The sequence below is a fragment of the Callithrix jacchus genome, chromosome 22 (genome assembly GCF_049354715.1).
Source record: "Callithrix jacchus isolate 240 chromosome 22, calJac240_pri, whole genome shotgun sequence".
NCBI classification, from domain to species: Eukaryota; Metazoa; Chordata; class Mammalia; order Primates; family Cebidae; genus Callithrix; species Callithrix jacchus.
The window spans coordinates 767,360-793,053 of NC_133523.1; the positions used below are offsets into that span (position 1 = coordinate 767,360).

Consider the following 25,694-nt stretch of genomic DNA (forward strand, 5'->3'; position numbering starts at 1 on the left):
GGGGCGGGGGGTCTGGGGTGCTGGGGGGGGTGCGGGGCTGGGGGGATGCGGGGCTTGGGGGGGACGCCGGGCGGGGGACTCGGGGGATGCGGGGCTGGGGTGGACGCGGGGCTGGGGGGATGCGGGGCGGGGGGGACGCGGGGCTGGGGGGATGCGGGGCTGGGAGGGATGCGGGGCTGGGAGGGATGCGGGGCTGGGAGGGATGCGGGGCTGGGGGGATGCGGGGCTGGGAGGGATGCGGGGCTGGGAGGGATGCGGGGCTGGGAGGGATGCGGGGCGGGGGTGATGCGGGGTGGGGGGCTCGGGGGATGGGGTCTGGAGGGGATGCGGGGCGGGGGGGATGCTGGGCGGGGGAATACGGAGCTGGGTGGGGGGGCTGCCGGACTGGGAGATGCGGGGCGGGGGATGCAGGGCTGGGGGGGATGTGGGTCTGGGGGGGACGCGGGGTGGGGGGCTCCTGGGATGCGGGGCTGGGAGGATGCGGGTCGGGGGGGATGGGGGGCTGGGGGGATGCGGGGCTGAGGGAACGCGGGGCTGGGGGGACGGGGGATGCAGGGCTGGGTGCAGGGCCCTCGGGACCAACGCCCCAGGACACACACTTAGGCAGTGCCCGCTGCCTGCGGCCATTCCGTCCTCTATACACATAGCTCTGTGGGTTAGGGGCTGGTTGACCCCCATTGTACGGATGGGGAAACTGAGGCAACCTGAGTCGCTATCCGAGGTCTCTGAGCCCCAAACTGCAAGATTTAAAAAAAATCGTTGTTTGGGGCGGGGGCGAAGGCTCACGCCTGTGATCCGAGCTCTCTGGGAGGTCGACATGGGCAAGAGAGTTCGAGACCAGCCTGACCGACATGGAGAAACCCCATTTCTACTAAAAACACAAAAATTAGCCAGTCTGCCGGGCGCGGTGGCTCAAGCCTGTGATCCCAGCACTTTGGGCAGACTCAGAGGCGGCCCTGCTTCCTGGGATAGGAGGGCATGGACTGCCTGTGGGGGGGGGTTCAGCCCCCGGGATCCTGCAGAGGGGCTCAGGGAGGCCCTGTGAGCAGTTGGGCACGGGTGGGTCCCATTCGTTGTAATCCTGTTCCTCCCCAACGGCCCTGGGGACGGGGAACGTTGGGGGCTCTGTTTCCCTGGCCTGTGAGGGGTGGGGCCAGGGTGGCTGTTGGGATTCTGGTGTTGAAAGGTGACCACAAACAGCTCTCCGGAGGAGGAGAAGGAAAATGCAATCGCTTTTCGGGAGCCTTCTGGGGTCAGGAGTGGGAGGGCGTGCAGGGGGGATCCTTCTGACAGCTTGGGGGGCCAGTAGGGGATCTGGGGGAGTCTCAGCATCTTCTGAGATGGGGAGGCCTGGCTGTGCTGGGCACATTGCTGGGCTGAGGCGCCTGGGCTTGGGTGTAGGGCACTGGTCATGCGTGGGAGAGTTCAGAGCAGGCTGGAGGGCCGGAGCATACCAGATGCTGCTCAGAAACGTTCATTTTATTTGAAAATTATTATTATTATTGTTACTATTATTTGGAGATGGAGTTTTGCTCTGTCACCCAGGCTAGAGTTCAAATGGCACGATCTTGGCTCACTGTAACCTCCACCTCCAGGGTTCAAGTGATTCTCCTGCCTCAGCCTCCCAAGTAGCTGAGATTACAGGCGCCTGCCACCACGCCTGGCTAATTTTTGTATATTGGGTGCAGACGAGATCTCCCTATGTTGGCCAGGCTGGTCTTGAACTCCTGACCTCAGGTGATCTGCCCACCTTGTCCTCCCGAAGTGCTCAGATGACAGGTGTGAGCCACCGTGCCTGGCCTTTTTCTTTTGTTTTGAGATGGAGTTTCGCTCTTGTTACCCAGGCTGGAGTGCAATGGCGCGATCTCCGCTCACCACAACCTCCGCCTCCTGGGTTCAGGTGATTCTCCTGCCTCAACCTCCCGAGTAGCTGGGATTACAGGCACGCGCCACCACGCCCAGCTAATATTTTTTTATTTTTAGTGGAGACGGGGTTTCACCATGTTGGTGACCAGGATGGTCTCGATCTCTTGACCTCGTGATCCACCCGCCTCGGCCTCCCAAAGTGCTGGGATTACAGGCGTGAGCCCCCATGCCTGGCCTTTTTCGTTTTTTTTTAAGAGAAATAGGGTCTAACCATGTAGCCAAGGCTGGTCTCAAACTTCTGGGCTCAAGTGATCCTCCCACCTCAGCCTCCCAAGGTGCTGGGATTACAGGCGTGAGCCACCGTGCCCAGCTTCAAAAACCTTTAGAAATATGCTAGCACCATCCTCTCTAGAAGGCAGGGACTGTCTGTGTGAGGCCCATGCTTGGCCAGCACAGGCTGGACAGATGCTGGGGTCTCAGCGGGGAGGATGGACAGGTGGGATCCGGGTTGGGCAGAAAGGGGGCTTAGACTGTTTGGGGGCTGTGCCATGGACCCTGTGAGGCGGCCAGGCCGTGAGGCTCAGTGGAGACTGGAGTTGAGCCCTGGAGCCCTACATTCCCCATGGGCAGGGGACCCCAAGGCATGCTGGCCTTGCCTCCCTGGACTCTCCCCAGATTCACCCCTTGGAGGGGCAAATGACCCCTGAAGGCCCCCACAGGCCCAGACACAAAGTGGTGTCCCCAGCGGTGTGGGGATACGGTTAGCCCCAGACCTCAGCTTGCCTTGGAAATGAGCCCCATTGTAAAAAATGGAGGTGAGGTGGCAGGCAGTAGCTCACACCTGTACTCCCGGCACTTTGGGAGGCCGAGGCGGGCGGACTGCTTGAGGTCAGGAGTTCCAAACCAGCCTAAGCAACATAGTGAGACCCCCATCTCTACAGGCAGGTGCCTGTGGTCACAGCTGCTCGGGAGGCTGAGGCGGGAGGATTGCTTGAACCCAGGAATTGGAGGCTGCGGCGAGCCGAGATCCCGCCACTGCACTGCAGCCAGGGCGACAGCAAGACCTTGACTCTAAAAAAAATAAAAAAAAAAAAGATGAAATTTACATAACATTAGCCATTTTGAACCGTACGGTTCAGTGGTTTTTGGTACCTTCACAGAGCCACACCCGGCTTGTGTGTGTGTGTGTGTGTGTGTGTGTCTGTGTGTGTGTGTGTGTGTGTGTTTGTAGAGACAAAGTTTCACCATGTTGGCCAGGCTGTATTTATTTATTCTTGAGACGGGGTCTTGCTGTGTTGTCCAGGTTTGTCTGAAACTCCTGGGCTCAGGCGATCCTCCTGCCTTGGCCTCCCAAAATGCTGGAATTACAAGCATGAGCCACTGTGCCCACATGGCAGCGTGCTGTTCTGCCTTCCTCCCCGTCACCTGTATCTGGCGTTTCTCCCCATGCTATCTCTCCCCAACTCCCCACCCCTCTATTTATATATTTTTGAGACAGAGTCTCTCTGTCACCCAGGCTGGAGTGCGGTGGCTCCATCTCAGCTCACTGCAGCCTCCACCACCTGCCGGGTTCAAGTGATTCTCCTGCCTCAGCTTCCCAGGTAGCTGGGACTGCAGGCGCAGCCGCCACACCCGGCTAGTGTGTGTGTGTGTGTGTGTGTGTGTGTGTGTGTGTGTGTCTGTGTGTGTGTGTGTGCGTGTTTGTAGAGACAAAGTTTCACCATGTTGGCCAGGCTGTATTTATTTATTCTTGAGACGGGGTCTTGCTGTGTTGCCCAGGTTTGTCTGAAACTCCTGGGCTCAGGCGATCCTCCTGCCTTGGCCTCCCAAAATGCTGGAATTACAAGCATGAGCCACTGTGCCCAGCCTGGCTGGTGGTAACTGCTCCGTGAAGATGCTCGAAGCCCCCAAATGGCGCACTTTAAATGGGTGAATTTCATCCTCAGTGAATGATACCTTTTTTTTTTTTTTTTTTTGAGACGGAGTTTCGCTCTTGTCACCCAGGCTGGAGTGCAATGGCGCGATCTCGGCTCACCGCAACCTCTGCCTCCTGGGTTCAGGCAATTCTCCTGCCTCAGCCTCCCGAGTAGCTGGGATTACAGGCACGCACCACCATGCCCAGCTAATTTTTTGTATTTTTAGTAGAGACGGGGTTTCACCATGTTGACCAGGATGGTCTCGATCTCTTGACCTTGTGATCCACCCGCCTCGGCCTCCCAAGTGCTGGGATTACAGGCGTGAGTCACCGCGCCCGGCCAATCAATGATAATCTCAATAGAGCTGTTGAAAAAGTAAAGCAATAACCACCCACAGAGACGCACAGGCCCCCACACAGGCCTGTCAGCTTCACTGCCCTGAGCCCCCCTGGCTCCAGGCCCAGCAGGGAGTGATGGAGCCCCAGGAGCTCGGGATGGGGCGACCAGGGCTCTGAGCTGGCAATGTCGCTGGTGTTTCCTGGGTGCTGGCTGCGTGCCCGCTGTGTGCTGGGCCACAGGATCCACTGGTTCCTGTCACCCCCACCTGCCCCTGCGGGTGCTGCCGGCTTCTAGAGGGGGAAATTGAGGGTCAGCGCGGGATGAGGGGGGAGCCCAGGCAGGCCCTGGGAGCAGTTTAGCAGTGGAGGCCTTGAGCAATTTCCCGTGTTCCCACTGAGTGAGGCTGTCCCTGGGCCTGGGTGGGGACACCGCCAACCGCCAAAGCCCGTGTATAAGGGCGGCCACCAACTTAGCCACAGAGCTTCCCCGCCATGACCCCGCTGACTGTCCTGGTCCTGCTGGCTGTCCTGCTGGCGTCCTCGAGGGCCGGTGAGTGCCTGTCTGGGCCGGGTGGTCCCTTGTCTGTGCTGGAGGCCCATCTGCCAGAGCAGAGCCAGACTCAAGGCACAGAGGAGGCAAGGGCTTGGCCTGGGTCACACAGAAGCCCAGCCGGACAGTCCCGGGAGAGGCTTGCAGGAGGAGGGTGTGCAAGACTCGGGGCCGCCTGTCCTCTTAGGGAATGGGGCGACGGGTGAGGGTGGGTCCCCCTGCAGCCCCCTGGAGCTTCACGTGCCCTCCCGGCCACCGTGCGGGCTCTCGAGGTCTCAGAGCTGCCTTCCCCCACCCAGGTTCCAGCCCCCTCGCAGACATCGTGGGAGGCCGGAAGGCGAGGCCCCGCCAGTTCCCATTCCTGGCCTCCATTCAGAATGAGGGGAGGCACTTCTGTGGGGGTGCCCTGATCCATCCCCGCTTCGTGATGACTGCGGCCAGCTGCTTCCGAAGCCAGTGAGGGGGGCCCGGGAACGGGGCCTGGGGGGCACTGGGCTCAGAGAAGCAGCTTGGGGGTGCTTAGGGGATTCAGAGGAGGAGGGAGGGTTGCAAAATGGGGGGCTCGGAATGGAGGGGGCTTGGAGAGGGACATGGGGAGTGAGTTGAGGCGGGACCTAAGGAACAATATTGGGGGGCTTAGTTGGAGGAGGCCCAGAGAAGGGAAGGGGCTCAGATGGAGGAGGCCCAGAGAAGGGAAGGGGCTCAGTTGGAGGAGGCCCAGAGAAGGGAAGGGGCTCAGATGGAGGAGGCCCAGAGAAGGGAAGGGGCTCAGATGGAGGGGGCCCAGAGAAGGGAAGGGGCTCAGATGGAGGAGGCCCAGAGAAGGGAAGGGGCTCAGATGGAGGAGGCCCAGAGAAGGGAAGGGGCTCAGATGGAGGAGGCCCAGAGAAGGGAAGGGGCTCAGATGGAGGAGGCCCAGAGAAGGGAAGGGGCTCAGATGGAGGAGGCCCAGAGAAGGGAAGGGGCTCAGATGGAGGGGGCCCAGAGAAGGGAAGGGGCTCAGATGGAGGAGGCCCAGAGAAGGGAAGGGGCTCAGATGGAGGAGGCCCAGAGAAGGGAAGGGGCTCAGATGGAGGGGGCCCAGAGAAGGGAAGGGGCTCAGATGGAGGGGGCCCAGAGAAGGGAAGGGGCTCAGATGGAGGGGGCCCAGAGAAGGGAAGGGGCTCAGATGGAGGAGGCCCAGAGAAGGGAAGGGGCTCAGTTGGAGGGGGCCCAGAGAAGGGAAGGGGCTCAGATGGAGGGGGCCCAGAGAAGGGAAGGGGCTCAGATGGAGGGGGCCCAGAGAAGGGAAGAGGCTCAGATGGAGGAGGCCCAGAGAAGGGAAGGGGCTCAGATGGAGGAGGCCCAGAGAAGGGAAGGGGCTCAGATGGAGGGGGCCCAGAGAAGGGAAGGGGCTCAGTTGGAGGGGGCCCAGAGAAGGGAAGGGGCTCAGATGGAGGAGGCCCAGAGAAGGGAAGGGGCTCAGATGGAGGAGGCCCAGAGAAGGGAAGGGGCTCAGATGGAGGAGGCCCAGAGAAGGGAAGGGGCTCAGATGGAGGAGGCCCAGAGAAGGGAAGGGGCTCAGATGGAGGAGGCCCAGAGAAGGGAAGGGGCTCAGATGGAGGGGGCCCAGAGAAGGGAAGGGGCTCAGATGGAGGGGGCCCAGAGAAGGGAAGGGGCTCAGATGGAGGGGGCCCAGAGAAGGGAAGGGGCTCAGATGGAGGAGGCCCAGAGAAGGGAAGGGGCTCAGATGGAGGAGGCCCAGAGAAGGGAAGGGGCTCAGATGGAGGAGGCCCAGAGAAGGGAAGGGGCTCAGATGGAGGAGGCCCAGAGAAGGGAAGGGGCTCAGATGGAGGAGGCCCAGAGAAGGGAAGGGGCTCAGATGGAGGGGGCCCAGAGAAGGGAAGGGGCTCAGATGGAGGGGGCCCAGAGAAGGGAAGGGGCTCAGATGGAGGAGGCCCAGAGAAGGGAAGGGGCTCAGATGGAGGAGGCCCAGAGAAGGGAAGGGGCTCAGATGGAGGAGGCCCAGAGAAGGGAAGGGGCTCAGATGGAGGAGGCCCAGAGAAGGGAAGGGGCTCAGATGGAGGAGGCCCAGAGAAGGGAAGGGGCTCAGATGGAGGAGGCCCAGAGAAGGGAAGGGGCTCAGTTGGAGGAGGCCCAGAGAAGGGAAGGGGCTCAGTTGGAGGAGGCCCAGAGAAGGGAAGGGGCTCAGTTGGAGGAGGCCCAGAGAAGGGAAGGGGCTCAGATGGAGGAGGCCCAGAGAAGGGAAGGGGCTCAGATGGAGGAGGCCAGAGAAGGGAAGGGGCTCAGTTGGAGGAGGCCCAGAGAAGGGAAGGGGCTCAGTTGGAGGAGGCCCAGAGAAGGGAAGGGGCTCAGATGGAGGAGGCCCAGAGAAGGGAAGGGGCTCAGATGGAGGAGGCCCAGAGAAGGGAAGGGGCTCAGATGGAGGGGGCCCAGAGAAGGGAAGGGGCTCAGATGGAGGGGGCCCAGAGAAGGGAAGGGGCTCAGATGGAGGAGGCCCAGAGAAGGGAAGGGGCTCAGATGGAGGGGGCCCAGAGAAGGGAAGGGGCTCAGATGGAGGAGGCCCAGAGAAGGGAAGGGGCTCAGTTGGAGGAGGCCCAGAGAAGGGAAGGGGCTCAGATGGAGGGGGCCCAGAGAAGGGAAGGGGCTCAGATGGAGGGGGCCCAGAGAAGGGAAGGGGCTCAGATGGAGGGGGCCCAGAGAAGGGAAGGGGCTCAGATGGAGGGGGCCCAGAGAAGGGAAGGGGCTCAGATGGAGGGGGCCCAGAGAAGGGAAGGGGCTCAGATGGAGGAGGCCCAGAGAAGGGAAGGGGCTCAGATGGAGGGGGCCCAGAGAAGGGAAGGGGCTCAGATGGAGGGGGCCCAGAGAAGGGAAGGGGCTCAGATGGAGGGGGCCCAGAGAAGGGAAGGGGCTCAGATGGAGGAGGCCCAGAGAAGGGAAGGGGCTCAGATGGAGGGGGCCCAGAGAAGGGAAGGGGCTCAGATGGAGGGGGCCCAGAGAAGGGAAGGGGCTCAGATGGAGGGGGCCCAGAGAAGGGAAGGGGCTCAGATGGAGGGGGCCCAGAGAAGGGAAGGGGCTCAGATGGAGGGGGCCCAGAGAAGGGAAGGGGCTCAGTTGGAGGAGGCCCAGAGAAGGGAAGGGGCTCAGATGGAGGAGGCCCAGAGAAGGGAAGGGGCTCAGATGGAGGAGGCCCAGAGAAGGGAAGGGGCTCAGATGGAGGGGGCCCAGAGAAGGGAAGGGGCTCAGATGGAGGAGGCCCAGAGAAGGGAAGGGGCTCAGATGGAGGGGGCCCAGAGAAGGGAAGGGGCTCAGATGGAGGGGGCCCAGAGAAGGGAAGGGGCTCAGATGGAGGGGGCCCAGAGAAGGGAAGGGGCTCAGATGGAGGAGGCCCAGAGAAGGGAAGGGGCTCAGATGGAGGGGGCCCAGAGAAGGGAAGGGGCTCAGATGGAGGAGGCCCAGAGAAGGGAAGGGGCTCAGATGGAGGGGGCCCAGAGAAGGGAAGGGGCTCAGATGGAGGAGGCCCAGAGAAGGGAAGGGGCTCAGATGGAGGGGGCCCAGAGAAGGGAAGGGGCTCAGATGGAGGAGGCCCAGAGAAGGGAAGGGGCTCAGATGGAGGGGGCCCAGAGAAGGGAAGGGGCTCAGATGGAGGAGGCCCAGAGAAGGGAAGGGGCTCAGATGGAGGGGGCCCAGAGAAGGGAAGGGGCTCAGATGGAGGAGGCCCAGAGAAGGGAAGGGGCTCAGATGGAGGGGGCCCAGAGAAGGGAAGGGGCTCAGATGGAGGAGGCCCAGAGAAGGGAAGGGGCTCAGATGGAGGGGGCCCAGAGAAGGGAAGGGGCTCAGATGGAGGGGGCCCAGAGAAGGGAAGGGGCTCAGATGGAGGAGGCCCAGAGAAGGGAAGGGGCTCAGATGGAGGGGGCCCAGAGAAGGGAAGGGGCTCAGATGGAGGGGGCCCAGAGAAGGGAAGGGGCTCAGATGGAGGGGGCCCAGAGAAGGGAAGGGGCTCAGATGGAGGGGGCCCAGAGAAGGGAAGGGGCTCAGATGGAGGAGGCCCAGAGAAGGGAAGGGGCTCAGATGGAGGAGGCCCAGAGAAGGGAAGGGGCTCAGATGGAGGAGGCCCAGAGAAGGGAAGGGGCTCAGATGGAGGAGGCCCAGAGAAGGGAAGGGGCTCAGATGGAGGATGCCCAGAGAAGGGAAGGGGCTCAGATGGAGGAGGCCCAGAGAAGGGAAGGGGCTCAGATGGAGGGGGCCCAGAGAAGGGAAGGGGCTCAGATGGAGGGGGCCCAGAGAAGGGAAGGGGCTCAGATGGAGGAGGCCCAGAGAAGGGAAGGGGCTCAGATGGAGGGGGCCCAGAGAAGGGAAGGGGCTCAGATGGAGGGGGCCCAGAGAAGGGAAGGGGCTCAGATGGAGGGGGCCCAGAGAAGGGAAGGGGCTCTGGATGGGGAGGGCGCCCTGGAGGGTCTCGGCTCCACTTCTGTCAAAAGAGGGGAGTTTTCAGGGTGAAGGAACACAGCCTGCAAGCCGGGATCCCCCCTAATTTGCAAGCCAGCTTTCTCTGTGCCCAGGCCCCAGCCTGGTGTCCTCCTTCTGCCCTCTCCTACACTGCCCTTAGGAACCCTGGGATTGGCACCGTGGTGCTGGGCGCCTATGACCTGAGGCGGCGGGAGAGGAGGTCCCGACAGACCTTCTCCATCAGCGGCATGAGCGAGAACGGCTACAACCCCCAGCAGAACCTGAATGACCTGCTGCTGCTGCAGGTGAGAGGAACGGGCAGGTGCGGGGCTCACGCCTGTGCTCCCCGCACCTCGGGAGGCCGACGCCAGCCTGGGAAACACGTCCAAACACTGTCTCCACAAAAAAGTACAAAAACTGCCGGGCGCGGTGGCACGCACCTGTGGTCCCAGTGCTTCAGGAGCCTGAGGCGGGAGGATAGCTTGAGGCCAGGAGTTCAAGACCAGCCTGGCCATCATGGTGAAACCCCGTTGGGAGGATCACTTGAAGACAGGACCTTGTAATTAGCCTGGGCAATATGGCCAAATTCAGTATCAAAAAAGAAAAAAAAAATTAGCCAGGCACGGTGGTGGGCGCCTGTGTTCCCAGCTACTCAGGAGGCTAAGGCAGGAGAATCGTTTGAACCCTGGAGGTTGAGGCTGCAATGAGCTGAGATCATGCACTCCAGCCTGGGCAACAGAGTGAGACCCTGTCTCAAGAAAACTTTATTTTTTGAGACGGAGTTTCGCTCTCGTTACCCAGGCTGGAGTGCAATGGTGCGATCTTGGCTCACCGCAACCTCCGCCTCCTGGGTTCAAGCAATTCTCCTGCCTCAGCCTCCCGAGTAGCTGGGAACACAGGCGCCCACCACCGTGCCCAGCTAATTTTTTGTATTTTTAGTAGAGACGGGGTTTCACCATGTTGACCAGGATGGTCTCGATCTCTTGACCTCGTGATCCACCCGCCTCGGCCTCCCAAAGTGCTGGGATTACAGGCGTGAGCCACTGCGCCCGGCTTATTATTTTTCTATGGAGAAGGAACTGGAGACTCAGACAGGTGAAACAACTCAGCCAGGGTCCTAGAGCAGGTTACTGTCCTGCTAGAATATTGTTTTGGTTTTTCGAGACGGAATCTCGCTCTGTCATCCAGGCTGGAGTGGGGGCGGGTGGCAGGATCTTGGCTCACTGCAGCCTCCGCCTCCCGGGTTCCAGCAATTCTCCTGTCTCAGCCTCCCAAGTAGCTGGGATTACAGGTGTGTACCACCGTGCCTGGATAATTTTTTTTTGGATTTTTAGTAGAGATGAGGTGTCACCTTGTTGGCCAGGCTGGTATCGAACTCGTGACCTCAACTGATCCTTGGCCTCCCAAAGGGCTGGGATTATAGTCACGAGCCACCGCACCCAGCCCTGCTGAGAACCAAAGGCAAAGCACTTATAGACCACAATTCACGCTGCTGGCACTTCTGCTCCCGGGGGCCCCGTGAGGCTCCAGTTCCCGGGGCCAACCCTCCCTCGACTCCGTTTCCTTCCCCAGCTGGACCGCGAGGCCAACCTCACCAGCAGTGTGGCAATCCTGCCGCTGTCCCCGCCGAACACCAGGGTGGAAGCTGGCACCAGATGCCAGGTGGCCGGCTGGGGGACGCAGCGCAGCGGGGGCCGTCTCTCCCGTTTTCCCAGGGTCGTCAATGTGACTGTGACCCCTGAGGACCAGTGTCGCCCCAACAACCTGTGCACCGGTGTGCTCACCCGCCGGGGCGGCGTCTGCCAGGTACGTGCTCCCCGTGGTGGGGGGACGGGTCCTGAGAGGTAATGAGCTCCCCGTGGCAGGAGAAAGCAAGTTCAGCTGAGGGTGGCACGGCAGGGGGTCCTCAGGATGGAGCATTTTAACAGCATGAGAAATAATATCCTTTTTTTTTTCTTTTTTTGAGACGGAGTTTCGCTCTCGTTACCCAGGCTGGAGTGCAGTGGCACGATCTCGGCTCACCGCAACCTCCACTTCCTGGGTTCAAGCAATTCTCCTGCCTCAGCCTCCCGAGTTGCTGGGGTTACAGGTGCCCACCCACGTGCCTGTCTAACTTTTGTATTTTTTTTTAGTAGTGATGGGGTTTCACCATCTTGGCCAGGCTGGTCTCAAACTCCTGACCTTGTGATCTACCCACCTCCACCTCCCAAAGTGTTGGGATTTGGGGCCGCCTGACAGAGAAACAGTAGCTATTAAACACCGTCGGCGAGCCGAGTCTGTGAGGGGGGTTGGGGGCCCAGCAGGCAGGCAGAGCGGGTCAGTGGGGGGCTCAGCCATTGTGATCGCCAGGGGAGGGGCCCCTGGCCCAGCCTGTGAGTGCCAGGAAGCTCCTGAAAGCATCTGATCCAAAATTCCGTTAGGAGTGAACCAGGGCAGAGGGGAATGTGTGCAGAGAGAGAACAGCCCGTGCAAAGGGCCTGGGGCTGGATCACGACTTGTGGGTTCCAGGGGCAGCAGGAGGGCTCTGCAGTTCTGGGGTGATGGGGGAGCTGGGCCCAGGGACACCCTGACACAGCTTCCACCTGCCCAGGGGGACGGGGGCACCCCCCTCATCTGCAACGGTCTGGGACACGGCGTGGCCTCCTTCTCCATGGAGCCCTGTGGCCGGGGCCCCGACTTCTTCACCCCAGTGGGACCCTTCCGAGAATGGATCGATGGTGTTCTCAACGCCCCTACACCTGGGCCAGCCTAGGGGGAGCCTGTGACCGCCCACGGAGCCCAGCTCTGCCCTCCACGCCTCCCGTGTGCTGCATCCCCGTCCCGTGGCCCCACCCCTGCCCCTGCTCTGGCCTGCGTGGCCCTGGCTGTAATAAAGAAACTGTTCTCTCCTCTGCTCCTGGTTTCTGCCTCAGCAGGGTGGGCTGTGGGGAGGTGTGAGTGGCGACTTCACCGGCCTTAGGGGCACCTACCCCAGTCCTTTGCAGATGTCCGAGGATCCCCTCGAAGCCCCAGGAAGCAGAGGCTGGTGTCATCTCCACCTGACAGTGGGGTGCTGGGGGGAGACCAAGGTTCAGAGAGGTTGGGTGGCTGCCCGAAGGTCACACAGCGAACGCAGGCCTTGAACCCAAATCTTGGTTCTAGTCGCCCTGTCCACCTCTCATTCTGCTGGAGAACATATCACGCAGCCTCCGTGGGCAACATCAGGAAAGAGAGGCCGGGCACGGAGGCTCACACCTGTGATCCCAGCGCTGTGGGAGGCCAAAGTGGGCACATCACCCGAGGTCGGGAGTTCGAGACCAGCCTGGCCAATATGGCGAAACCCCGTCTCTACTAAGAATACAAAAATGAGCCAGGCATGGTGGCAGGCGCCTGTAATCCCAGCTATTCAGGAGGCTGAGACAGGAGAATCACTTGAACCTGGGAGGCGGAGGTTGCGGTGAGCCGAGATTGCGCCACTGCACTCCAGCCTGGGGGGCAGAGTGAGACTCTGTCTCCAAAAAATAAAATAAAAATAAAGTGTGCACTTCAGTACATTCACAATGTTGTGTGGTCATGAACTCCATTGAATTCCAGAATATTCCATCACCCCCAGAGGAATCGCCGTCCCCATCAGCCTCATCCCCTGTCTCTTCTCCACATACCCCGCCCCCCCGGCACCTCCGCGTCCCCTCTCTGCCTCTGTGGATCAGCCTGTCCTGGACATTTCATAGAAATGGATCACACACTGGCCGGGCGCGGTGGCTCAAGCCTGTAATCTCAGCACTGTGGGAGGCCAAGGCGGGTGGATCACGAGGTCAGGAGATCGAGACCATCCTGGTCAACATGGTGAAACCCCATCTCTACTAAAAAATATACAAAAAATTAGCTGGGTGTGGTGGCACGTGCCTGTAATCCCAGCTACTCGGGAGGCTGAGGCAGGAGAATCGCCTGAACCCGGGAGGCGGAGGTTGCGGTGAGCCGAGATCGCACCATTGCACTCCAGCCTGGGTAACAAGAGCAAAACTCCAGCTCAAAAAAAAAAAAAAAAAAAAAAGAAATGGATCACGTACTGTGTGGTCTTTTGTGCCCAGCGTCTCTCACGGAGCGTGACGTCCTCATGGTGCATCCGCGCTCTGTCCTGGGTCAGAGCTTCGCTCCTTTTCACGGTGAGTCGTGTTCCAGCGCGTGGAGGGTGGTGCTGTGCCGATCCACACGCCTGTGGATGGACGTCTGGGCCTCCCCGCTTTCGGCTGCTGTGAATCTCACGTCTGTGAACCTGCCCTGGAATGGAACTGCAGGGTCATGACGGGTCCTGTTTACAGAGGGGGAAACTGAGGCCTTGGGAGGCGTGCCAGTGGCTCAGGAACCCAGCTGGTGGGGGCCGTGCTCGAGCTTGGAGAGGCAAAGCCACTGTCCAGATGGGGAAACTGAGGCCCAAGGCACGATTGAGGTTCAAGCGCTTCTGGTGCCCCCAGCTCGGGGCCACGTCCGGTCATGAGGGCCCCCGCTGGGTGGGATCCCTGCCCTCCCTGAGGCGGTTTCTGCCCAGCTTCCCTCAGCCCCTGCAGCTCCCGCATCCTGGGCCCAAGGGTCTGGTGTCAGGTCCACCTGGCAGCGGCCAGCCCGGCTCAAGGGCCCTCAGTGCAAGGCTGTGGGTGACTATGGGTGGCTTGACCCTCTCCAGGCTGTGGATTTCAGGGACGTGGGACAGAGTCCCACCTGCGGACCACCTTCCACCCCACAGCCCCCTCCAGGCCGTGCCCCCGCAGCCTCCGGGCAGACCCAGACGGGCTCACAGTGCAGTGGCAGCCTGGCCCCGGTCGCTAGTGTCTTCGGGAGGTTTTTAAGTTTTGGGAATTCTCAGAAACATCTGCGTTTGGCTTAGAAATCCCGTGAGAGGGGGCATCAGGGGGCAGGTGGGTGGACCGGCCTGGTGGGTGTGGAAGGCAGCCGGGTGTCAGGGCCTCGTGCACATGGGAAGGTCAACAGTAGGCACAACACACACAAAACACACAAGACACACAACACACACAAACACAAGACACACCCAAAACACACACAACACACACAAAACACACAAGACACATACAAAACACAGAACAGATACATAACACAGACACACCCAAAACACACAACACACACAAAACACACAAGACACACCCAAAACACACACACAAAACACACAAGACACACCCAAAACACACACAACACACACAAGACACACCCAAAACACACAACACACAAAACACACAAGACACACCCAAAACACACAACAGACACAAAACACACAAGACACACCCAACACACACACAAAACACACAACACACAAAACACACAAGACACACCCAACACACACAAAACACACAACACACAAAACACACAAGACACACCCAAAACACAAACACACACAAAACACACAAGACACACCCAAAACACAAACACACACAAAACACACAAGACACACCCAAAACACACACAACACACACAAAACACACAAGACACATGCAACACATAAAAAACACACAAAACACTCTCAAAACACACAACACACGAAAAACACATAAAACAACACAACACTCACACACCACACACAAAACACACACCACACATACAAAACACACAAGACACCCCCAAAACACACAACACACAACACACACAACACACATACAACACACACAAAACTCCCAAAACACACAACACAACACACAAAACACAGAACACACAACACACACAGCACAACACACAAAACATTTACAAAACACACAAAAAACACATAAAACACATACACAATGACCCAAAACACACATAACACACATACAACACACACAAAACACTCCTGAAACACACACAGCACCCAAAACACACAACACAAAACAAAAACACAAAATACATAAAACACACACACACAAAAATATACAAAACACAAAACACAAAAAACACAACACACCAAAAACAAAGACAAAAAACACACAACACAAACAGAACACATACGCACAAAACACACCCACGGGCAAACCAGCATCTTCTCTTCACTCAGGGAGAGAAGGTTTTCCTTTTCTAGAGAGAAAAGGAGAGGAGGCCGGGTGCGGTGGTTCACACCTGTAATCCCAGCACTTTGGGAGGCTGAGGCGGGTGGATGACTTCAGATCAGGAGTTCGAGACCGGCCTGGCCGACGTGGTGAAAACCCGTCTCTACTAAAAATGCAAAAATTAGGCTGGCGTGGTAGGGCAGGCCTGTCATCCCAACTACTCGGGAGGCTGAGGCAGGAGAATCGCTTGAACCCGGGAGGCGGAGGCTGCAGTGAGCCGAGATTACACCACTGCGCTCCAGCCCGGGGGGAGACAGAGGCTCACTCTGTCTCAAAACATAGAAAAAAACAAGAAAAAGGAGAGGACAGAAAAAAGACCAAGAGAGATGGAGGGACGGAGACAGATGAACAGAGACACAGAGAGACAGAGACAGAGGGACAGAGCTAGAGAGACGAGAGAGATAGATTAAAAAAGGGAGACAGAGGCCGGGCAATCCCAGCACTCTGGGAGGCCAAGGTGGGTGGGTCGCCTGAGGTCAGGAGTTTGAGACCAGCCTGACCAACATGGAGAAACCCCATCTCTACTGAAAATACAAAATTAGATGGGCGTGGTGGTGGGTGCCTGTAATCCCAGCTACTCAGGAGGCTGAGGCAGGAGAATCACTTGAACCTGGGAGGCGGAGGTTGGGGTGAGTGGAGATCCTGCCATTGCACTCCAGCCTGGGTGACAAGAGAGAAATTCCATCTCAAAAAAAAAAAAAAAAGGGAGACAGAGATGAAGAGGCAGACACAGGGAGACACAAAGAGACAGAGAAAGATAGGGGGACAGAGACAGAGACAGAGAGGGTCATAGAGAAGGTGGAGAGAGACAGGGACACAGGCCTGGTCTCCCCCGGGTCTGCGCTAGGCCCTGGGCAGACCCACCTGCGATCCATGAAGCCGTTACCAGTTACAACACCCACAGTCGGCACAGGAAGGGGCCCCCCACGACCCTGGCCCCCCAGCCAACCCCTGCAGAGCCCCAGGCATGTTCCACGGAGCCCTCCCTGCTAACCCCTCCCTGCACTCTGGCTGCGCTGGCGTGTGCCTTCCCCAGAGGCCTCTGTGCCTTGGCTCACGGGTTCCCCCCAGGATGCACGGGGAGCCTGGAGGACCCAGATGGAGGACCTGTCTCTGCCCTCCTATCTTTCTCTGTCTCTTTGTGTCTCCCTGTGTCTGTCTCTTCATCTCTGTCTCCCTTTTTTTTTTTTTTTTTTTTTGAGATGGAGTTTCTCTCTTGTCACCCAGGCTGGAGTGCAATGGCGGATGGGAAGACCCCTTGAGGGTGGGAGTTTGAGGCTGCAGTGAGCTGTGATTGCACCACGGTACTCCAGCCTGAGAGACAGAGAGAGACCCTGTTTCAACAGACACCCCCCACCCCAGACACACAGAATAACTAGAGCGTAACAAACCCGGCGTCCACCCACAGATGAATGGGTCAACACGGCATGGTCCCTCCAGGCACAGGCACAGGACACAGCCACAAGAAGGAGCGAGGCTTGGCCCCAGCCACAGCACAGGTGCACCTTGAGGATTTCACGCTCAGTGAGAGTCGCCAGACACAGAAGATCACGCAGCATGAGGTCCCCTTTCTTTTTTTTTTTTTTGAGACGGAGTTTCGCTCTTGTCACCCAGGCTGGAGTGCAATGGTGCGATCTCGGCTCACCGCAACCTCCGCCTCCTGGGTTCAGGCAATTCTCCTGCCTCAGCCTCCCAAGTAGCTGGGATTACAGGCACGCGCCACCATGCCCAGCTAATTTTTGTATTTTTAGTAGAGACGGGGTTTCACCATGTTGACCAGGATGGTCTCGATCTCTTGACCTCGTGATCCACCCGCCTCGACCTCCCAAAGTGCTGGGATTACAGGTGTGAGCCACCCCGCCTGACCTTGTATTAAAAAATTTAACCTCTGTCCGCTGCAGTGGCTCTCATCATTCTCAGGTGACAGATCGGGAAACCGAGGCAGAGGCAGGTGGAGTTTCCAGTAGAGAGTCACAAAACACAGCAGGATTAGCCACAGGCTGTGGTGCCGGTGCCCGAAACTGAGGAAGGGCTGAATTGTTCATTTCGCCGCCAAGGTGCCCAGCCTGAGAGGGAGGGGCTGCAGCCTGAGCACCTGATCTGACAGTAAAATCACCGGCAGTGACGCAGCAGCCTGAGGGCTGGCACCTGGCGCCGGCTTCAGCACCCAGCACCCAGCACTTCTCAAAATGGAATCCATCAGCCGGGTGCGGCTGCTCACGCCTCTCATCCCAGCACTCTGGGAGGCCGAGGCAGGTGGCTCACCCGAGGTCAGGAGTTTGGAATCAGCCTAACCAATATGGAGAAACCCTGTTTCTACTAAAAATACAAAAAAAACCAAGTTAGCTGGGTGTCGTGGCGCACGCCTCTAATCCCAGCTACTCGGGAGGCTGAGGCAGGACAATGGATTGAACCTGGGAGGCGGAGGCTGCAGTGAGCCGAGGTCACGCCAATGCACCCCAGCCAGGGCCACAGAGCCAAATGCCATCTCAATTTAAAAAAAAAAAAGGGAGGCTCTGAGGGGAGGGTCTGAGGGTCTGAGGGTCTGAGAAGATAATATACATATTTATGGCCGGGCGCGGTGGCAATTCTCCTGCCTCAGCCTCCCGAGTAGCTGGGATTACAGGCACGCACCACCGTGCCCGGCTAATTTTTTGTATTTTTAGTAGAGACGGGGTTTCACCATGTTGACCAGGATGGTCTCGATCTCTTGACCTCGTGATCCACCCTCCTCGGCCTCCCAAAGTGCTGGGATTACAGGCATGAGCCACCGCGCCCGGCCAGACTCATTTTTTTTTTTATATTTTTATTTATTGAGACCGAGTCTCCCTCTGTCGCCGGGCTGGAGTGCAGTGGCACGATCTCGGCTCACTGCAGCCTCTGCCTCCCAGGTTCAAGCGATTCTCCTGACAGCCTCCTGAGCGGCTGGGATTATAGGCACCTGCCACCATGCCAGCTAATTTTTTAATTTTTAGTAGAGACAGGGTTTTACCATTTTGTCCAGGCTGGTCTTGAACTCCTGACCTCGGGTGATCCACCTGCCTCAGCCTCCATAGGGCTGGGATTACAGGCATGAGCACCAAGTCTGGGCGTTTTTTTCTCTCAAATAATGAACACAGAGTCTCTCTCCTGGGCACTGTGGACATCAGGGTCGGGTCCTTCTCTGCGGCGGCCCATACCGGGCACCATCCCTGTCCTGCACCCACTCTATGCCAGGAGCCCCCCCCCCATCGTGACAGCCACAAATGTCCCCGGACCTCACCCAGATTGCAGAATCACCCCTTGATTGAGAATCCCAGCCTTAAAGGGAGAACAAATGAACTTCCAGACAAAAGCTGGCAGGAGGATGTTCACTGAGGGCCCTCGTGGGTCTGGGTCTGGCCTTCGCCAGCTCTGAGTTCTGTCCCTGCTGTGTCCTGGTTTCCAGCTCACCTGCCCTCGGGGCACAGCTGCCACAGGGACCTCGTCAGTGAGGTGTCTCCTTGCGGGTGGCACGTGGGCATGTGTTTCTCTGAGGGCTGTGGCCATGCTGCCCACCTGGCCAGGGACCCCCGACTTCAGTCATTGAGAGCCAGCCTCCCTGCCCCCACAAAGGTTGGGACCTTGAGCCCAAAGCCCCTCCGCCTCCTCCCTGGCATCTGTGCTGACTCCCAGGCTCCCTGTGGCTCCCAAGGCAAAAGAAGGAAGTGAGGACCCGGCCCGGGCATTGGGCTATAAGAGGAGCCCGGCCATGGGTGGGCCCTGGACCCCACCATGGCCCTCAGCCCTGCCCTGGCGTCCGTGCTGCTGGCCTTGCTGCTGGGCGGTGAGTGGGCCAGGTGCCCGTCCGTCCAGCCTCCGGGGATGGGTGGATTCTGGGGGAATGTCCGCCATGCGGTCCATCCAAAGCCTTCCTGGCAGAGCAGGAGAGACTCTGCTCACTGCTCAGGACCAGCGGTTTTCCAGGGGTGGGGAGGACGGGGGCAAAGGGGAGTCCTGGCCATTTGACTCAGTTTCCTATCTGTAAAATGGGCCAAACCCAGTCCTTTCCTCCTGGGGAATTACCTACAGCAGGCGAATTCCTGGACAGTGGCTGACGCTCAGCCAACGCTCAGTGAATATGAATGAATGAATGAGTGAGTGAGTAAAAGCGTCAAGGGTTAGTGGTGCTGGAATCAGGGGAAGAAGAGAGCTTGGGCCCCCTCAGGTCCCTATCCTAAGGGTCATTTTCTTTTTTTTTTTTGCTCTTGATTTGAGACAGAGTCTGGCTCTGTTGCCCGGGCTGGAGGGCAGTGGTGCAATCTCCGCTCAGTGCAACCTCTGTCTCCTGGGATCAAGAGATCCTCCCTTCGAAGCCTCTCCAGTAGCTGGGACTACAGGCACGCGCCACCACGCCCGGCTAATTTTTGTATTTTAGTAGAGACGGGGTTTCACCATGTTGACCAGGATGGTCTCGATCTCTTGACCTCAAATTATTCACCCACCTCGGCCTCCCAAAGTACTGGGATTACAGGCACGAGCCGCTGCACCTGGCCCATTTTTCTGCTTCTTCTTTAAAATTTTGTGTGTTTTTTTTTTTTTTTTGAGACGGAGTTTCGCTCGTTACCCAGGCTGGAGTGCAATGGCGCGATCCCTGCTCATCGCAACCTCCGCCTCCTGGGTTCAGGCAATTCTCCTGCCTCAGCCTCCCGAGTAGCTGGGATTACAGGTGCACACCACCATGCCCAGCTCATTTTTTGTATTTTAGTAGAGACGGGGTTTCACCATGTTGACCAGGATGGTCTCGATCTCTTGACCTCATGATCCTCCCACCTCAGCTTCCCGAGTATCTGGGACTACACAGGTGCACACCACCATGCCTGGCTAATTTTTAAATTTTTTGTAGAGATGTGGTCTCGCCGTTTTGCCCAGGCTGGTCTTGAACTCCTGAGCTCAAGTGATCCTCCTGCCTCGGCCTCCCAAAGTGCTGGGATTACAGGTGTGAGCCACCGTGCCGGGTCACCTCATCTGCCTCATAAAAGCCTCCCTGTCTGTCCTTCAGGACTGAAAGCCACCTGGGGAGCCTTCGGAAATCGTCCTAATTGTAACCCCAGCCCTGGGCACAGAGCCCTCCTTCCCACCAGCCGGCGGGCACTGACAGGGTTGCTGCTGGGGAGACGGAAGCTCAGAGAAGCCGAGGGACCGCTCTCCGACCCCCTCCCCTGCAGCCTGAGCGCTCCCTGACCCCCGGACTCTCCCCAGCAGGTGCCACCCTAGCTGCGGAGATCGTGGGCGGGCGGGAGGCGCAGCCACACTCACGGCCCTACATAGCCTCCCTGCAGCTGCGGGGGACCCGGGGCAGCCATTTCTGCGGGGGCACCTTGATCCACCCCAGCTTCGTGCTGACGGCCGCCCACTGCCTGCAGGATATGTGAGTGGCCACCTCCACTGTTCCTCCAAGCCTGGCCGGGCCGCTCTCCTTCTGCCCAGGGAGGACCTGGCTAAGCTCCATCTGCTGACCCCACGACCCTCACCTGGGGGCAATCCTGGGGGGAGAGTGGGATGGCGCCGTCGGGGTCCCTAGGGACAGAGCCGCTGAGGGAGGGGTCTGTGGCTGCACCCCCGGCCGCGGGAAGAGCCCGTTGTGGGGCGCAGCGAGTGGCCGGGCACCAAGGAGTGACCAGTCCACCCCCGCAGTCCCCACAACCTGGTGAATGTGGTGCTTGGAGCCCACAGCCTGCAGACGCCGGAGCCCACCCAGCAGGAGTTCTCGGTCGCACGGGTGTTCCAGAATGGGTACGACGCAGAGAACCACGTGAATGACGTTCTCCTCATCCAGGTGGGTGCGCAGGGCCTCAGGGCTCGGGGGGGGGGCACAGCCAGCGGGCTCCTGGACCCCCCCGTTCCTTCGACAAGCATTTATTGAGCACCCACTGTATACCCGGCCATGACCGAGGCTGGGTCCGGTAGCACTGGAGGGAGACACTGCTCTTAGGGCACCAGGTCCCTCTTCCTCCCGGCCTCTGCCCTGGCTGTGCCTCCGCCCGGTGCACGGTTCCCCCCAGAAACCCAGGCGCCCATGCCTCCTCCGGCTTCCCCTGACCCTACTTGAAATGACAAGGGCAGCCGCAGCCTTCCCCGATTCTCGGGTCCCCTCTACTAGACCGCGTTCCTCTCAGTCAGGGGGTCTTCCTGGCCACCTCCCACCCCGAAAGATCATGTCCCCGGGGCAGACGGTTTTTGTCTGTGTTACTGCTGGATCCATGCGGCTTGGAATAGGAATGGGGTACAGGTGGTGCCCAGTAAATGCTTGAGGCGCATGCCTGTAATCCCAGCACTTTAGGAGGCTTGGGGGGAGGATCACTTGAGGCCAGGAGTTTGAGAGCAGCCTGACCAACTTAGTGAGACCCCATCTCTACAATTGAATTTTTTTTTTTTTTTTTTTTGAGGCAGAGTCTCACTCTGTTGCCCTGGCTGGAGTGCAATGGCACGATCTCGGCTGACTGCAACCTCCACCTCCCGGGTTCAGGCAATTCTCCTTCCTCAGCCTCCCGAGTAGCTGGGATTACAGGCACGCGCCACCATGCCCAGCTAATTTTTTGTATTTTTAGTAGAGACGGGGTTTCACCATGTTGACCAGGATGGTCTCGATCTCTTGACCTCGTGATCCGCCCGCCTCAGCCTCCCAAAGTGTTGGAATTACAGGCCACAGCTACTGCTCCCAGCCTGCAAAAGAAAAATGTTGAAATCAACCGGGCGTGGTTGTGCACCCCTGGCCACTCATGAGCTGAGGTGGGAAGATCGCGGGCGCCCAGGAGGGTGAGGCTGCAGTGAGCTGGGATCTGGCCACCGCACACCAACCTGGGCACGGAGCAAGACCCCATCTCAAAAAAACAAAAAGTGCTTTGAAAAGGAATGAATAGCCAGGCGCGGCGGCTCACACCTGTAATCCCAGCACTTTGGGAGGCTGAGGCGGGTGGATCACGAGGTCAAGAGATCGAGACCATCCTTGCCAACATGGCAAAACCCCGTCTCTACTAAAAATACAAAACAATTAGCCGGGCTTGGTGGCGCGTGCCTGTCGTCCCAGCTACTCCGGAGGCTGAGGCTGGAGAATGGCTTGAACCCGGGAGGCGGAGGTTTGCGGTGAGCTAAGATCGTGCCATTGCCCTCCGGCCTGGTGACACAGCGAGACTCTGTCTAAAAAAAGAAAAAATGAGTCACTACAATAGTGACGGATGGGACAAAAGGGTTCGTGGGTCCAGGCGGAGGGAGCAGCATGTGTGACACCCGTGGGAGGCAGTGGATGTGGTGGGAGGGCGGTCCCGGGGGTCCCGGGGGCCTCGGGGGCCTCGGGGCTGTGTCTCACCGCCGCCCACCTTCTGCCCCAGCTGAGCCGCCCAGCCACCCTCGACGCCTCCGTCGCCACAGTCCAGCTGCCACAGCAAGACCAGTCGGTGCCCCACGGCACCCAGTGCCTGGCCATGGGCTGGGGCCGCCTGGGCACCCACGACCCCGTGGCCCAGGCCCTGCAGGAGCTCAATGTCACCGTGGTCACCTTCCTGTGCCGGGAGCATAATGTGTGCACGTTTGTGCCCCGGCGAAGCGCCGGCATCTGCTTTGTGAGTAACCGCCCCGAGCGGAGGAGGGAGGGCGACCAGGGTTCCACGTCCACCGTCTGGCTGTGTGGCCCTCAAGCTGTGCCTCGGTCTCCCCACTTGGAAGGCGGGCGCACCCAACACCACCCAACACCCAACAGGCAACGGGCAGACTCAATGGGGTGGGGGCGCTCACATTGCACCTGGCTGCCTGGGTGGGTCTGGGGGTTCCCCACCCCACACCCCTCCAGGACCACGGGAAGGTGTGGGAGACACATCTGCCTCCCCCTGGAGCCCCTTCCAGAATCCAGAGATCCAGATGTTCAGCGGGAGGCCCATAAATGCCCAGTTCCTACAAATGACCTCAGCCCTTCCCGCCTCACATTTTTTTTTTTTTTTTGGATGGAGTCTCACTATGTTGCCCAGGCTGGAGTGCAGTGGCGAGATCTCAGCTCACTGCAACCTCCGCCTCCCGGGTTCAAGGGCTTCTCCTGCCTCAGCCTCCCGAGTAGCTGGGATTACAGGCACGCGCCACCATGCCCAGCTAATTTTTTGTATTTTTAGTAGAGATGGGGTTTCACCATGTTGACCAGGATGGTCTCGATCTCTTGACCTCGTGATCCACCTGCCTCGGCCTCCCAAAGTGCTGGGATTAGAGGCGTGAGTCTCCATGCCCGGCTGGTGCTTACACATTTTAAAGAAAATTCCAGGCCAGCAGTGGTGCCTCACGCCTGTAATCCCAGCGCTTTGGGAAGCCGAGGAGGAAGGATCTCTTGAGTCCATGAGTTCAAGACTAGCCTGGGCAGTACAGCAGGTTGGCATCTCTACAAATAATTTAAAAGTTAGCCAGGTGTGGTGGTGTGAGCCTGTAGACCCAGCTACTCAGGAGGCTGCGGCAGCTGGATTGCTTGAGCTGGGGGTTCAAGGTTGCAGTGAGCTATGATTGTGCCACTGCACTCCAGCCTGGGCAACAGAGCCAGACCCTGTCTCGAGAGAGAGAAAGAAGGAACACTGCCCCAGAGGCTGAGGTGTGAGAATCACTTAAACCCGGGAGGCAGAGGTTGCAGTGAGCTGAGATCACAATACTGTGCTCCAGCCTGGGTGACAGAGCGAGACTCTGTCAAAAAAATAAATAAATAAAATGACCAGGTGCCGTGGCTCACACCTGTCATCCCAGCACTTTGGGAGGCCGAGGCGGGGGGATCACGAGGTCAAGAGATCGAGACCATCCTGGTCAACATGGTGAAACCCCGTCTCTACTAAAAATACAAAAAATTAGCTGGGCACGGTGGCGCGTGCCTGTAGTCCCAGCTTCTCGGGAGGCTGAGGCAGGAGAATTGCCTGAACCCAGGAGGCAGAGGTTGCGGTGAGCCGAGATCGCGCCACTGCACTCCAGCCTGGGCAACAGAGCAAGACTCTGTCTCAAAAAAAAAAAAAAAAAAAAAAAGAAAAATTCCAGACTTCCAGACTGACCACCCCACATCCTCCAGGGAGACTCAGGTGGCCCCCTGATCTGTGGTGGCGTCCTCCAGGGAGTAGACTCCTTCGTGATCGGGGGGTGTGCCAGCCGCCAGTTCCCCGACTTCTTCGCGAGGGTGGCACTCTATGTTGACTGGATCCGCTCCGTACTGCGCCGTGTGGGTGCCGAGGACAGCCCCTGAGCCACCCCTCCCACGGCCCCGGCCGGGGCCCCAGCCCAGCTCCAGACCCTCGAGGGGGAGATTTGGACAGAGGCAGTTCTTCCCCGCACGCTGCCTCCTCCCCCCGACGTCGGGGATGGCCCCACCCGTCCCCCCTCCACGCTCCCACCCATGGGGCTCCGGGAGACAGGCCGGCCCTGTACCCCACCCCACAGTGACCTCAATAAAGGTTGAAACTCCCCCCCACCGGCTCCTGTCTGTTCTTCCCGCAGAGGGTGTGGAGGGAGAACTGCCCAGAGGCCCCCAGTGCTCAAGTCCCCAAGCTCGAAGCTCAGGATGGGGGGAGTCGGAGTGGAGGCCTGGGGGTCCAGGTCGCAGGGGGTCTCTCTCCTGGATGCCCGTGGATGTGGGTTCTAACCCAGCCCCATCAGGGTGGCCCTGGGGAACTTCTTTTCATCTCCATGCCTCAGTTTCCTCATCTGGAAAATGATATCACCCCAGACATTTCCTAGAACTTTCAAGACGTCCATACGGGCCCTCACGGCTCCAGTCCTGTTTCTGCTGGTTCGGGGGCTCCTTGAGGAGGTGGATGGGGATAGGGAAGCATCCTGGGGGGGCTTCCTGGAGGAGGTGGCAGTGCCAGAGTTGCATACCAAGGTGTGAACAGGAACATCAGAAGGGCCGCCAGGCATGGGGCACAGCCGGGGCAGAGGCCTTAGTTCAAGAGGCCAGGGGATGGTGACGGGGACAGGCAGGGGCGGGTTGTGGGCTCAGGGGAGGGGTGACGGGGTCGGAGCACTATTTCTCGATGGGTGCAGTCAGCAGGGGAGGAGTCCTCCGAGAGGAAGCATGAGAAATGAGCTGGGGTGAGCCTAGAGGGGAGGCCCGAGGCGGGGAAGAGGCGGGAGTCACAGTCCAGCTGTCACGAGAAAGAGGCATCAGCCACGGAGAGGGGACGAAGCTCCAGGACACACGGAGAGAGGGGAGGAGGCTCCCTGCTGATTTTTTCTTTCTTTTTGATAGAATCTTGCTGTTTTTGCCCAGGCTGGGGCCCGATCTCGGCTCAGCACAATCTCCGCCTCCCGGGTTCAGGCAATTCTCCTGCCTCAGCCTCCCGAGTAGCTGGGATTACAGGCACGCGCCACCACGCCCAGCTCACTTTTTGTGTTTTTAGTAGAGACGGGGTTTCACCATGTTGACCAGGATGGTCTCGATCTCTTGACCTCGTGATCCACCCGCCTCGGCCTCCCAAAGTGCTGGGATTACAGGCGTGAGCCACCGTGCCCGGCCTGATTATAATTTTACAGAGGA

The 25,694-nt window shown here is 59.1% G+C and overlaps 2 protein-coding genes across 4 annotated transcripts; both read left to right on the top strand.

Moving 5' to 3' along the window:
* The first annotated feature begins 575 nt into the window (after positions 1-575).
* On the top strand, positions 576-12,009 carry AZU1 (azurocidin 1). Of its 3 annotated transcripts, none has more exons than XM_035285853.3 (5): positions 576-1,252; positions 4,970-5,126; positions 9,280-9,424; positions 10,692-10,925; positions 11,710-12,009. In XM_035285853.3, exons 1-5 carry the CDS (start codon positions 979-981, stop codon positions 11,869-11,871), a joined length of 972 nt encoding a protein of 323 aa, XP_035141744.2. In that variant the 5' UTR covers positions 576-978; the 3' UTR covers positions 11,872-12,009. The 3 variants fall into 3 exon arrangements, with proteins under 3 accessions (XP_035141744.2, XP_035141745.2, XP_078217431.1); XM_035285854.3 differs by having other exon boundaries at positions 577-1,186; XM_078361305.1 differs by lacking the exon at positions 576-1,252 and adding an exon at positions 4,602-4,670.
* A 6,931-nt stretch (positions 12,010-18,940) lies between these two features.
* Positions 18,941-24,404, top strand: PRTN3 (proteinase 3). The gene is made up of 5 exons (XM_035285862.3): positions 18,941-18,992; positions 20,411-20,576; positions 20,843-20,984; positions 22,537-22,767; positions 24,234-24,404. Exons 1-5 carry the CDS (start codon positions 18,941-18,943, stop codon positions 24,402-24,404), a joined length of 762 nt encoding a protein of 253 aa, XP_035141753.3.
* The last annotated feature ends 1,290 nt before the right edge of the window (positions 24,405-25,694 follow it).